We start from the raw sequence: 14,905 nt of genomic DNA, 5'->3' as shown, positions 1-14,905 counted from the left end.
TGGTAGCTAGAAGCATGTAGATATGTTTGTCGGTCAGTTGGTTTTCTGTATAAGGTGGTGTCTATACGTCCATCCTGTATTTTTATAGTAGTGTCCAAAAAATGTATTTCTTGCATAGATTGGTTCATTGTTAGGTTGATGGTGGGGTGAAAGTCATTGAATGTCTGGTGGAAGGTTTCCAGGGTCTGTTGTCCATGTGTCCAGATAATAAAGATATCGTCAATGTATCGTAGGTACAAGAGAGGTTTGAGTGGGTAGGAGTCTAGGAAACGATGTTCTAAGTCTGCCATGAAGATGTTGGCATACTGTGGGGCCATGCGGGTGCCCATGGCCGTGCCGCTGATCTGGAGGAACAGGTCATCACCAAATTTGAAGTGGTTGTGGGTAAGGACAAAGTGGCAGAGTTTGGTAGCAAAGTCTGCTGTGGTTTTATCTGAAATGGTGTTCCTTATGGCTTGTAAACCATCATTGTGTGGGATGTTGGTGTATAGAGATTCCACATCCATAGTGGCTAGTATAGTATTGTTAGGAAGATTGTTCAAAGATTGTATTTTCCTCAGAAAATCTGTGGTGTCACGTACGTAGCTGGGAGCACTGATAGCATATGGTTTCAGAACAGAGTCCATATAGCCGGAAACACCCACTGTAATGGTGCCAATACCTGAGATGATGGGGCGTCCTGGATTTCCTGGTTTGTGTATTTTAGGTAGAAGGTAGAAAGTTCCTGGTCGAGGTTCCGCTGGTGTGTTTGTGAGGATCTGTTCTTGGATGTGTAGGGGTAGCTCCTTGACAATCTTGTTCAGTTCTTTTTTGTATGCTTGTGTGGGGTCTGAGTCCAATTTCATGTAAAAGGCAGTATTGGAAAGTTGTCTGTGGGCCTCTTGGATGTAATCAGTTTTGTTCATGATGACGACAGCTCCACCCTTGTCTGCCTCTTTAATTATAATGTCTGGGTTGTTCCTGAGATTTTCTATGGCTCTCCTTTCAGCATGGTTTAGATTTTGTTGTAAGTGATGGTGTTTTCTGGTCACATCCGTTTGGATTCTGTGGCGGAAGCAGTCGATGTACAGATCTAGTGTGGTATTGCGTCCATCAGGAGGGGTCCACGTGGAGTCCCTTTTTGTATAACATCTTTTCGGTGGTGGTTGGTGGTCGATGTTCTGTTCATTAATGCGTTTGGAGGGTGATGGTTGTTCCCCAGTAAGTTGAGAGGTGTTGTGTTGTGGGGATGTAGTTTGTTCTACTTTGTCTTGTTCTTGTTTGTGATGAAAATACTCCTTCAGGCGTAAACGGCGGAAAAATGCTTCCAGGTCCCCGCAGAACTGAATCATGTGTGGGGATTTAGCAGGGCAGAATGATAGACCCCGTGAGAGGACGGATTCCTCAGCTGGGCTGAGTGTTTGCTGTGAAAGATTGACAATGTTGTTGATCTTGTTTTGATTAGTGGCTTGTAGGTTGGAAAGGTTGCAGAGTTTTTTATTTTTCCGGTTCTTTAGTAACTCCAGTTGAGAGTGGTAAATGGTTTGTTTTTCCTTGTGGAACTCCTGCCAGGCTGGGTGATTCCTGATAGAGTTGTCCAGTGCAGAGAGTTCCTCCTTTATAAGCTTCTGTTTTGAATAAAGAACGCCGATAAGATGTTTGAGGTTTATAGAAGTACAAATGAGAGACATAGAGAACACCACAACATGAAGTATGAGCAGGGCCGGCACCGGGCATTTTGACACCTGAGGCAAACAACAAAATGGTGCTGCCCCCACCAGGGAAGTAGAGGTGAGTGAAGATCTAAATCAGGAATGGGGGGGGAATAAAGATTGACATCGGGATCTGATGCCCTTTGGGGATCCTGCTGCCTGAGGGAGTCGCCTCACCTTGCTTCTTGGGTATGAACATACTCAGCGGCTATGAAATTCTCACTGACTGTTGGTGTATGTGTGTAAAACTGGGGAGGGGAACTGTGTGGAAGGGGAACGGTGTGTGTGTGTGGGGGGAATATCCTGGAAATGGGCATGGGTGACTGGAACCCTGAAAAGAAGCACGCCACATAACAGCATTCTGTTGCAAGTCCCACTTGTATATTTCTGTGAATCCATAGACCTGCCCTGTGGCATATTAGAACTTTTGCAACCCAAATCCTTCTCTCTAGTTAACCAGAGTGCTTTCAGAGACAGGGGCTTAATGTTGCAAATGGGTCATTGAGATATTGCAAATGGGAAGCTGGCAGCAGTTTTGTTGAATTTCCCCCAGAAAGGGGAAACCCAGATTAAATGGGGGGAGGGAGTATGGACTGGCATTTTGAATCCAGGAATCTCTTGTGGACAGATAAGGAGCACTGATATCATATTAAACACCTGCCTGGGAGCACCGCCAGATTGTTTTCCCTTACACATCCATTTTTGGCCCTGAAAGTATCATTGGGTTTTGCCTTGGATCTCAACATGCTCATGCGCAGAAGGCTTTGCTCTGGTCCATAGGGAGCTCACCTGAGGGCTTTCCTGTGTTTAACCCTGTTCCCTAATGCTGCTTTTCTTGAAGGATGCTATGCGAGCCATTGGCTTCTCCCCATCAGAGATCACAGCAGTGCTGGAGGTGGCAGCTGTCGTCCTCAAACTTGGCAACATAAAGCTGGGGCAGCAATTTCAGGCCAGTGGAGCAGAAGCTTGTGGAATCGAGGATGACAAAGGTCAGCAGGGCAGGATGGGTCATCTCCATGATTATCATGCAGCGTGTGGTCCAGGGCTGATTGCCCCATGGTAGCTCATGATTTTGAGAACCAGATCTTTCCTCAGGTGCATGCAGCCACATTTGTTGTTTAGTCATCTTAGTCGTGTTCGATTCTCCATGACCCCATGCATGGGCGTACCCAGGGGGGCAGCTGCCCCCCCCGAAGCTAAAAAGGAGGGGGGAAAAGGTACAAATTACAGTCGTACCTCGGTTTATGAACCGCTCGGGTTGCGAACAGTTCGGGTTACGAACTCCGCAACCCTGGAAGTGTTTTCGGTGCGCACGCGTCCCGCGCATGCGCAGAAGCGCGCGCTCAGTTTGCGACCTTTTTGGGTTACGAACTGCAACCCAGAACGGATCGCGTTCGTAACCCGAGGTACTACTGTACAGCTCGCGCAGGTTTTTTTTTTTCAGTGCAAAAAGTTGCCGGCGGGGAAAAGTGGTTGCGGAGAACTGCGTGACCACTGCCTCCCCTCCAGGGGGGCATGGACATCATAGCCAATTGCGTGAGGAGGCGGTGCGCGTTCCCACCTCTTTCCCCTCCCACCCGGCTCCTGAGCTGCTTCGGCGGGGAGGTGTGTGTGGGTGTGTGCGCACGCTTCGCGACGGTCGCCTCCGCCACAGGTTCGGGCTCCAGAGCGACCGCTCCGCACTGAGGAGGAAGAGGCTAGCTAGAGGAGCCTGCTGCAGCGGCTCCTTTCGCCTTCTTCACCCTTGTACTTGCGGGCAAGTTCGGCGGCAATCGGTGGTTGCAACTCGGCATTCACAGCAGGAGTGGAGCGGAGTGAATCTGAGGAGCGATGGGAAAGAAAGTGCTTGAGTTGTGTTGTGTGCAAGGGAGAGAGAGAGCGAGCGCACATTTCCTCCTCCCTGCCACCTTCGCCAGGCTCCTCTCGGTCTCTCTCTCGGGGTGACCACCCCCTCCCCTCCGGGGGGCATGGACGTTGACCAAATACTGGAGTGGGATGCCAATTCCTTCTCCAGGTGGATCACACTTAGTCTAAAGTCTTGGCTATGACCTGTCCATCTTGGGTGGCCCTGCACGGCATAGCTCATAGCTTCTTGGAGTTATTCAAGCCCCTTCACCACGACAAGGCAGTGATCCATGAAGGGGATGCAGCCACATACCATTGGCTTAATAGTCTCATTTCCATGGTATGATACACACGGTGGCCAGGGTGCCACAATGGGTTTAGAATTAAAAAGGTTTTGCTAAATACAGTTGGAACATCAGCTGCCCTGTACCATTTAGCAACATTTAGTAATCCAATGGGACATCATCACTTTGCAAGTTCCCTCCACAAACTGCTGCATGTGGCAGGAATAAAAATAATAGCAGGCAAACAACATTTCAGGGGAAAGCTGTCTGCTGTTACTGATCTTCTAACTGAGGTGAAGGAAGACTCTGATCCTAAACCTCTGCTGCCTTGTGGGGTATCTTTGGGAGAAGAAAAGGCTAAGGAGTAAACTCTACACCAGGCTTCCTCAAACTCGGCCCTCCAGGTGTTTTGAGACTATAGTTCCCATCATCCCTGACCACTGGTCCTGCTAGCTAGGGATCATGGGAATTGTAGGCCAAAAGCATCTGGAGGGCTGAGTTTGAGGAAGCCTGCTCTACACAAATCCAAAGTGAAGTCCCTGAGATAGGTGGGTGGTGCCTTGTATGCCTCCTTCTGGCAACTCCTGCATCCAAGCTGGTGCCAAACCAGTTGCGCTGCCTTCCTTTGGACCACATCAGCGAGGCCAAGTGCAAGGTCTCATCATCTGGGCAGCTCAGGGCTTCCATACACATTGCCCAGGCTTGTGCTCCAGGGAGGTCACTTCGGTGCTGCTAACAAATGCACAAATTGGGGGAAGGTGTGCATAAGAAGGCACATATTTGTAAAAACAGTTTTCAAGAATCTGTTGTTTTTGGGGAAATTGCTCACCATAAAAATTATGGAAGGTTGTAGATCAAATGCCTACCATATATTTTGTCTACAACCTTCCATAATTTTTATGCACTAAAATGCTGGCAAATTTTTACAAGGACTGTAGGGGGAGGGGAGTAATCCAGACTGATGTAGAAATGTGGAGAACAAGACTGAGAACAGCTGAAATGGGCAAGTTGTCCATCCCTGCCCACTAGAATGAACGGAACAGTAATTGGTATAAGGCAGCCTGAGCTTGGGTAACTCCTGCCGATCCCCACTGAGCCTCCCTGCTTTGATTTCTTTGCATTGCAATGTGTCTCCAGTACCAGGGAGAGGAACTCACCTCCCGCTTTGCTTTTGCAGTAGTGCGGGAGATCTGTCAGCTGATCCAATTGAGTGAAACTGCCCTGGAGCAGGCTTTGTGCTCTCGCACAGTGGAGGCCCATCAGGAGAAGGTGGTGACAACACTGACGGTCTCACAGGTGAGTGTGGAGCTGAGGTGCATGCAGATTTCCGGTAGGTCACTAGTTCCCGTGCAAAAATGTTGGTTCTGCTACATTTCCATTCCATTTTTTTTTTAAAAAATCTGTTTCATAGAGGCTCAAGCCTGTCCTCTCAACCAGTTCAATGGGTGGAGGTCTCAATAACCGTCTTGCTCATGTTTTTCTTACCAGCCACTCCATACTGTGGCAAGTCATTTATGTACATATTCTGCTGCATGCTAGAATCTGTGTTTTGCATCCCACTGCAGACATATCAGCACTGGTGTGCTAACTCATTTTCTCCAGTAGAAAAATGCCAAGGTGCAGGAGTCTGAAGTTAGCCTGATAGCTACAGGGAGCAGGGCCCTCTTGCAGGTGGCACTCTCTTTATGGAAGAGAGAAGAGCCACAGCTCAGTGTTAGACTATTTTCTGGGTCCAGGTTCAAATCCCAAACTCCCAGGTAGGGCTGGGAGAGGCCTCTGCATTAAATCCTGGAGGGTTGTTGCCTATCAGTGTAGACAATATTGAGTCTTTCAGCAGATGTTGAAATTAGGGGTGTAAGGATGCAGTGATTTCTGTCCCATCCTGTGATTGTTACAATCAGCACTGTTTCTGTTCCACTGCAGTTCAGCTTCCGGCCAATCCTACATTTTTTATGTTGCTAGCAGTTATGCTCAAAACTAACATAATTAATTATGTAGTTAATTTTTCAATTAACTTCAGTGCATTGTGACAGAAGGGAAACATCAAAAACAAGGCAGAAAATAATACCTTATTGGCCTGAATATAAGCCGCACCTTTAAAATTCGGGGGGGGGGGGGTGGAGAGAGAGAAAGAAAGACAATACCCAAATATAAGCTGCTCCCTTAAAATTCTGCAGGCACTCACACCCATTCTGTTTTACCGTACGTCTGTTTCAGCAGCGATATTGTAAAAGCCAATTTTTGTAAGGTCGCGAATTTAAGCCACACTTTAGCTTTTCACAGTCGGAATTTGGAAAAAAAGTGAGGCTTATATTCAGGCCAATATGGTATAATTATTGCTGTAACATTCGCTGACTGAAAAACCGATCACACACATATTCACTTGCATGATTTCAATTCTTGACTGTGGTCGAACATGCAAATTGTGGCCATTTCTGCTCAATTTTCCATTTCTGATGGAACTCTCTGACATCCCAACCCCCCCCCCCCCGGTCGTCATACCTTCTCCTTTCAAACAATTCTAGGAACGGCAGTTCTGTACAGCAGCCATTAATTATCATAATTTTTTTTTAATAATTATTTATTAAATTTTCCAAAATAAACACATTTAAAACATTATACAAGACAAACAAACACATAAACAAACATTCAAAAATACAAACATCCCAAAAAACATGCTCCGCCGAGCTTGACTTCCCTCCCTCCCCTCAAAAGGTTTTCTAATCAGTTCTTATCTCGCAGTTCCTTTGTATCTAATCTTTAGGGTCAATTCGTAGGATTTATTTCACGCCTGCAAGTGTCTTTAAACCTTTACAGTTCATTTCCATATAGTCCACAAATTTACTCCAATCCCTTAGAAACCTTGTCTCCCTCTGGTTTCGAATCCTGCTAGTCAGTCTCGCTAATTCTGCATATTCAATCATCTTTGTCTGCCAGTCTCCAATTGTCGGTAAGTCCTGGGTTTTCCATTTTTGGGCTAATAATGTCCTCGCCGCGGTTGTCGCATATAAGAAAAGGGTACTATCCTCCCTAGTTATCTCTTGGCCTATCAGTCCTAACAGAAAGGCCCCTGGTCTTTTGGGAAAAGTATATTTAAATATCTTTTTCAGTTCGTTATATATCATTTCCCAATATCCTTTAACCTTTTCACATTTCCACCACATATGATAAAAGTCCCCTTCCTTTTCATTACATTTCCAGCACATTCTATTACTCATTCTATACATTTTCGCTAATTTCACTGGAGTTAAGTGCCATCTATACATCATCTTCCAAACATTCTCTTTCAAAGCAGTACATGCTGTAAATTTTATTGTTTGGTTCCATAATTTCAACCACGCATCATATTCAATATTATGCCCAAAATCCTTAGCCCATTTTATCATTACCTCTTTCGTCAACTCATCTTTAGTATACCACTCTACCAGCAAATTATACATTTTGGACAACAATTTTACTCTGCCCCCTAGCAACTCTGTTTGAAATTTGGACCTTCTCTCCTCAAAACCAATTTTTTTATCTTGCACAAATACATCATTAATTTGATGATATTGCAACCAACTCGTCAAATATACTTTCACCTCTTCATACGGTTTCAGTTTCCAACCTTGTTCCGATTGTCTTAGAAAATTTTCATATGTTGGTCTCTCACCTTCCATATTCACTTTTTTCACTATGATCACTTCCATTGGTGAGATCCACCATGGCGTCTTGGTCTCTAACAAGGCTTTATTTCTTTCCCATACTTCAAATAACGATCTTCTTATAACATGGTTCGTAAATCCTTTATGGGTTTTTTTCTTATCATACCATAGATATGAATGCCAACCTGCTCTGTTGTCAAATCCCTCCAAGTCCAACAAGTCCGTATTTTCCAATGTTATCCATTCTTTTATCCAACAGAGACATGACGCTTCAAAGTATAATTTCAAGTCTGGCATGGAGAATCCGCCTCTTTCGGTCTTGTCTACCAATATTTTATATTTTATTCTTGGTTTCTTCCCCCTGCCAGACAAATCTTTGTAAATCTTTTTGCCATTCCTTGAATTGTCTTGTCCCCTTTATAATAGGTATTGTTTGAAACAAGAATAACATTTTGGGCAATACGTTCATCTTTACAGCTGCAATTCTACCAAGGAATGACAACTTCCTCCTATTCCATATCTCTAAATCTTTCTTTATTTCTTTCCATACCAATTCATAATTATCATTAAACAAATTTATATTTTTGGTTGTCATCCATATTCCAAGGTATTGTACCTTTTTTACGATCGTAATACCATATCTTTGCTGCAAATCTTCCTTCTCTTCTTTACCAAAAATTTTTATCATCATTTTCGTCTTTTGTTTATTCATTTTAAATCCTGCCAATTGTCCAAATTCTTCAATCACTTCTATCACTTCAGCAACACTTTCTTTGGGGTTCTCTAAAGTTACAACTACATCATCTGCAAATGCTTTCAGTTTGAATTCTTTCGCACCTAATTTAATTCCTTTGATGGATTGTTTTTCTCTAATTCTGTTTAGTAGCACTTCCAAGACCGTAATGAACAATAACGGGGACAGCGGGCATCCCTGTCTGGTCCCCTTTGTGATTTCAAATTCATCTGTCAAAACATTATTTACTATCAATTTTGCTCTTTGTTCCGAATATATTGCTTCAATCCCATTCAGGAAACATCCCCCTACCTTCATCTTTTCCAGGTTCTTTTTCATAAAATGCCAAGATATATTATCAAAAGCTTTCTCTGCATCAATGAACATCAGCGCCGCAGGTTTATCTATCCTAACCTCCAAGAATTCTATCACGTCTATAATATGTCTTACATTATCTTTTAATTGTCGGTTAGGTAGAAAACCTGCTTGGTCTTTATGGATCAAGTCCTTCAAGATCTCTTTCAATCTTGTTGCCATTATATCTGCAAAAAGCTTATAGTCATTATTCAATAATGAAATTGGTCTGTAGTTTTTTACGTCTAAACCATCTGAACCTTGCTTCGGTATCAAAGTTATATAAGCTTCTTTCCATGTGTTTGGGGTCTTTCCTCCTTGAAGTATGTTATTCATTACTTCCACTAATACAGGGATCAACTGTCCATTCAATACTTTATAATATTTTGCCGATAGTCCATCCGGTCCTGGCGCTTTTCCTTGCTTCATCTTCTTTATCGCATTCTGGATTTCTTGTGCAGTTATTGAGGCATTTAATATATTCTTCTCTTTTTCCATAATTTGCTTTAACTTATGTTTCTCCAAATATTCATTTATCTTTCTAGCATCTTCTTTTCCTTTACTATACAGGTTTTTATAATAATTTTGAAAGGCCCTTCTGATTTCTTTTGGATCTTCAATTATTTCTTCCTGAACTTTAATTTTGTTTATTATATTTTGATTTTGTCTTTTCCTCAGTTGCCAGGCCAACCATTTCCCTGTTTTATTTGCCGATTCAAAATTCTTTTGTTTCATCTGCTTTATCTTCCACTCTATTTCCTGATTCACCAACATGGAGAATTGTGTTTGCAACATCTTTATATTATTCTTAATTTGCTGATCGTATGGTTTGTCGATCAGCCTCTTCTCATTCTCCATGAGGTGTCTCAGAATTTCTTCTTTCTTCTTTTCTTTATTTTTCTTTAAATAACTGTTTTTTTGTATTAAATAGCCTCTCATTACTGCTTTACTTGCGTCCCAGACTATATCTATTCCAGTTTCTTTATGCAAATTCCAATGGAAATAATCCTTCAAGATTTCTTTTGCTTTTTCCACAGTTTCTTTATTTTCCAACACTTCTTCATTCATTCTCCATCTAAAGGAATTCTGTTCTTTCCCTCTCATCTCCAAGAATACTGGATTGTGGTCCGACAATGTCCGTGGCGTTATTTCACTTTTTGTTGTCCTGGGTACTAATTCTTTAGAAATCCACATATGATCAATTCTTCCCGAACTTTGGTTTGGTTCTGAAAAAAAGGTAAATTGTTTCGTCGTCGGGTGTTTCACTCTCCATACATCTACTAGCCCCAGATTTTCCGTAAGTTCAAAGAACGATTTAGGTAATTTTCCATCATGCTTCCTCTTTTTTGTTCTGTCCAATTCAGGTATCGCCACTCCATTAAAATCACCTAACAAAATAATCTTTTGATCCATGTATTCCATTAAATCTTCCTCCAACTTCTTAAAAAATTCTGCCTTGTTTTCATTCGGTGCGTAAATTCCAACCAAAAACATTTTTTCTCCATAAAATGTAATCTGTACAACGATCACTCTTCCCTCTTCGTCTCTCGAGATCAATTTCGGATCCAATTTCTCTTTCACATAAAAGACTACTCCTCTCTTTTTATTAGCAATTGAATTTATAAACTCTTTTCCTAATCCTTTATTGATTAAAATATGACTATGTTTCTTCGCTACATGAGTTTCTTGCAGACAAATCACATCCAGACTCCTTTTCTTCAAAATATGTTAAATCTTATTTCTTTTCTTCTTATCATTTAATCCATTTACATTCCATGACAACACCTTGAGTGCCATGTTCAAATTCTATTACAAGATCTGTTTAGTCTTGGATGGGTATTTTATTACTATCTTTATCCTCTTCTTCCTCCTCCTCCTCTGGTTTAGATTCTTCCCCCGATTCTCCTTCTTCTTTATCTTCTTCCTCTTCTTCTCTCTTTTTCTCTTTTTTCTTCTTTGGTCTAACGTCTTCTTCTTCTTCCTCCGTCTCTGCAGCCAAAATTGCTAAACTTGGTTCCAACGGCCCCAGGAACTTCTCATATTTCCTTAGAAATTTCCCGATGTCTGACATACTCGTCAATATATGTTTCTTCTCTTTGTAATAGAACATTATTCCTTCGGGATACTCCCACTTATGTTGTACTCCGTTCTTCCTCAGTAGAGACACCATTGATTTATACGTGTCCCGTTTGCGAAGGAACCTTCCCGGTATTTCTTTAAAGACGATTATGGGTCTTCCTCCGATAATTAACTTGTTAGTAAAACTTAATTTCAAAATCTCATTCTTCATTTCCATTGAATTGAAGATCACCAAGCAATCTCCTGGTGCTTTTCTTGCTCTGGCTTTGGCCGATTTTACTCTAATCCTAAATGCAGTGACAATGGAGTTACTCACTTCTTCGTCTGTTTTCTCCATCCATTTCGCTAGTTCTGCGGTGATTTTTGCTTTAATATCTTCATCTTGTTCCTCTGGTATACCTCTTAATTTCAGATTTAATTGTTTTTGCTTCATTTCCATCATTGCCAAATTATCCAACATCTGTTCATTTTACAAGTTACAGTGATGATTCTAAGTCAGGTTTCGGACCAGTATATTTAGGATGTGTAAAGCATGCCCCAATCAGATAGCTATAATCCAGGATAGTTCTGATCTGGGAGCTTTAGGGCTGAGTTCTTCCCAAGGCAGTGGCTGTCACTCTGGCCCAGGGCTGTCAGCTTCCTGAACGGGCTGTGTGTTTCATGGTCTAACAGTCTCTGTCTTGCTTCCTAGGGTTACTATGTGCGGGATGCCCTGGCAAAGAACGTTTATAACCGGCTATTTAACTGGCTTGTTAACAGGATCAATGAGAGCATCAAAGTGAGTGTGTGCAGTGGATATGATCCATCTGACTTAAAACTGTGAAAATGAGTTTAACATCCAATGTATTATTGCAGTGGTTTAGGACTCAGCGATGACCCTTGGTTTGAGAATTAATGTGGGTATTATCATTCACAAGCATTCCCTTCTTTTCTTATCTGGCTTAGTGAGAGAACCCATACATGGGGGGTGGAGTACCTTCAGCCCTCTAGGTGTTGCTAGACCACATCTCTCATCATCCCTCACCATTAGGCATTCTGGCAGAGGTTGATGTCAACTGGAGTCAAAGAGTAGCACCAACATCTGGAGAACCACCCCTGCCATATTATGCTGCTTTGGAGTAAGGGTGGGATTGAGCTAAATGATATATATTCAAAAGGCACTGGCAAAAAAAAATGGAAAAAATATGTATTCATGATTAGGAAGACAGAAACAAGATGGTACCTATCCCCAATGAAGACTGGGAAGTGTGAATGCTTTTAGGACTTCTTCTTCTTCTTCTTCTTCTTCTTCTTCTTCTTCTTCTTCTTCTTCTTCTTCTTCTTCTAGGTGACAACGACTGAGCACAAGAAAGTCATGGGTGTCCTGGATATTTATGGCTTTGAGATTTTTCAGGTGAGTAGTGGATATTCCTGGTCCTTGCTTCTAAAGGCAGAGATTTGGTCAGGATCTTGGCAAGTGGGTTTGATTCTGGGACAGGCTGGTAACTTCAGATATGAGAAGGCGCATGTTCATGTGTTATGTGTGCATCGCTACCTCTCTATCTTTCCATGTCTTGTTTAGGTGTGTTAAACGGAGGAGCACAAACATGAACTGGATTTGCAGTATGTTGCAAGGGGACGTCAGGGCTGAGAGTCAGGCTTAGGGGATATGGTCAGGGTTTTATATGTGGGAGTCGATCTGGGATGCACCCATCCTTTACCCAGGGCTCTTTTGCTTTCAAAGTTTCTATTTCCCCCCCGCCTCTCCTCTCTGTAGGACAACAGCTTTGAGCAGTTCATTATCAATTACTGCAACGAGAAGCTGCAGCAAATCTTCATCCTGCTGACCCTGAAGGAGGAGCAAGAGGAGTACATTCGGGAGGTAGACAATTTTGCCAGAGCCAAGCCTGGTTCATAGGCAGGGATATTAATATAATAGTTTGTACAAACAAACAAACAAACAAACAGTGCAGGTACAAATTGCTTTAAATGTACAGGTGCCAATAGCCTCTAGGATTCACCATAAGATCAGGGAAGCAATTGTATTTTATAGGAAAATATAAATATGGCATAGTATGTTAGAGGGCGGCTGCATAATATTGGTTGGGGGGGCTAGTTGAGATAGTCCTGTTCATGTGTTAGAACAGAATGGGTTTCCTGTCCAAAACTAACCTTTGTTATGTGAAAGCCCTTTTCCTGTCTGCAAGAGGAGGTGTCAGTGGCTACTAGTCATCATTCATGATGACCATATTCTACTTCCAGGAGCAGAGGCTGCACGCCTCTGAATACCATTTGCTAGACAGGGTGAGGAGCTGAGAACCTGTGTTCTGGACCCCGCCCGGATGCTGTTAGACTACTACAACTCATATCAGGAGCAGTGGGGTGGTGCCACATCCCTGCCGCTTGATGGGATGGGGCAGTGAGTTTGGACCTGCAGTGGTGGAGTCAATCTGGCACTCCTGCCAGGGTGGCCGTGGAGCTTTGCAACCACCCAGCGAGTGTGGAGCGTGGCAGGGTGGTTAAGAGTGGTGGATTCATAATCTGGTGAACTGGGTTCGCTTCCCTGCTTTTCCACATGCAGCTGCTGGGTGACCTTGGGCTAGTCACACTTCTCTGAAGTCTCTCAGCCTCACTCACCTCACAGAGTGTTTGTTGTGGGGGAGGAAGGGAAAGGAGATTGTTAGCCACTTTGAGACTCATTAAGGCGAGTGAAAGGCAGGATATCAAGTCCAAACTTCTTCTTCTTCTTCTTCTTCTTCTTCTTCTTCTTCTTCTTCTTCTTCTTCTTCTTCTTCCTCTTCCTCTTCCTCTTCCTCTTCCTCTTCCTCTTCCTCTTCTTCCTCTTCTTCCTCTTCCTCTTCCTCTTCCTCTTCTCCACCCTGCCATGCTCCTGTAGCACTTTGGTAAGCAGTAGTGATGAAAGCCACATTGTGGGCCTCACTTTCCCTGCTAATAACATGCTTTCTCCCCACCCCCAGGGCATCGCTTGGACTCCTGTGGACTTTTTCGATAACAGCATAATCTGCAACTTGATAGAGGATGTAAGTTGTTTTGGGAGCAATGGTGAATAAAGTGGGGAGAGAAAGAAGACTTGTAATCCCATAAATCCAAGACCTCATCCCTTGCAGAGCCTTTCTTTTCTTCCAGTGCTTATGTTGTGTCCCTAAGGGCTCGTCCACACTTCCGCTTGTCCTGCTGCCACCACTGAATCAGAACAAACATCAATAAGTTTTTCTGTGGATTGATGTTTGTTCTGATTCAGAGGTAAACAGCAGGTTTCCCCAGGGAAAGTGGCAGAACAAATGAAAAACTAGGCATAAGACAGGTAGAACAAGGTGGACAAGGAGGCTGAATAACCCCATGTCCTCAGCTGCATGTGATGCAAACCCTTTGCTGAATCTTAGCAGGTGTGGGTGTGCTCAGGCCCTGGAGGGGAGACTGCCCAGGATAGATGTAATCAGAGACGTTCCCAGGGGGGGGGGGTGAGCAGTGCTGAGGAGGTTGAGGAGTGGCTTCCCAGCTTGTGGCAGGTTTCAGTAGTCTAAACCAGGCTCGTCCAACAGGTAGATCGTGATCTACTGGTAGATCACTGGACGTCTGTGGTAGATCACTGGTAGATCACTGGCTCCCCTCAAAGAATCTCAACAACTTTGACTCCCCTAAAAAAGCTCAACAACTTTGACCTGAACCCCTAAAAATGGGCTTTCCTCCCTAAAAAAAAGCTCAACAGCCTGAACCCTCCAAAATGGGTAGATCACTGCCTGTTTTTAACTCTGTGAGTAGATCGCAGTCTCTTGGGAGTTGGCCACCCCTGGTCTAAACCATTGTCTCAAGTGGGAAAAGTGCCTCTGAGTATGTGCAGAGTGCCTTCTCACTTTGCCCAGCTGTATTTTGCTGGGTTACTGTGACAAATACAACCACCACCCAGTCTTTTGCTCAGCAAATTCCACTCTTCCTTTCCCGCCACCGCCTCCCTTCATCCAGTGCCTCCTTTTTCTTTCACAACTCTGGTGCACTCTGGCATTTTCGGTGTAGATAATCCGCCTTCTCTGCACTCATTCCTGTCCAGTGCTTTATGAGTGCCAGCAAGGGTCAAGACTCAGCCCTGCATGAATCTATCTTCAGCCGTGTGTGTGTGTGTGTGTGTGTGTAAGTGGAGTGGTGGAGAAGGAGGCCAAAGAACACAGCCTTGCCTTTCACAAAAAGAAAACTGCTTTAGGTTCCTGCCCTTCTCTTCAGTGGGCTGAGCGCTTCACAAACAGATGGCCTATTTTTTTTTTAAGAAAAGAAAAGAAA

General features: G+C 43.4%; 1 protein-coding gene across 4 annotated transcripts in view; it reads left to right on the top strand.

Annotated features, from left to right (window-relative positions):
* The window catches only part of LOC118076802 (unconventional myosin-Ia), a 68,310-nt gene that overhangs the window by 21,966 nt on the left and 31,439 nt on the right, over window positions 1–14,905 (top strand). For 3 of the 4 annotated variants that reach the window (XM_060272083.1, XM_060272084.1, XM_060272082.1), the window contains exons 10-15: window positions 2,533–2,680; window positions 4,998–5,116; window positions 11,322–11,408; window positions 11,958–12,023; window positions 12,387–12,491; window positions 13,588–13,650. In XM_060272083.1, coding sequence (XP_060128066.1) covers window positions 2,533–2,680; window positions 4,998–5,116; window positions 11,322–11,408; window positions 11,958–12,023; window positions 12,387–12,491; window positions 13,588–13,650 — 588 coding nt within the window. The remainder of the gene's footprint in view (window positions 1–2,532; window positions 2,681–4,997; window positions 5,117–11,321; window positions 11,409–11,957; window positions 12,024–12,386; window positions 12,492–13,587; window positions 13,651–14,905) is intronic. The other variant, XM_060272085.1, reaches the window with a different exon arrangement.

The sequence above is a fragment of the Zootoca vivipara genome, chromosome 2, assembly GCF_963506605.1.
Source record: "Zootoca vivipara chromosome 2, rZooViv1.1, whole genome shotgun sequence".
Taxonomy (NCBI): Eukaryota; Metazoa; Chordata; class Lepidosauria; order Squamata; family Lacertidae; genus Zootoca; species Zootoca vivipara.
This window is presented reverse-complemented; position numbering and strand designations above follow the sequence as displayed.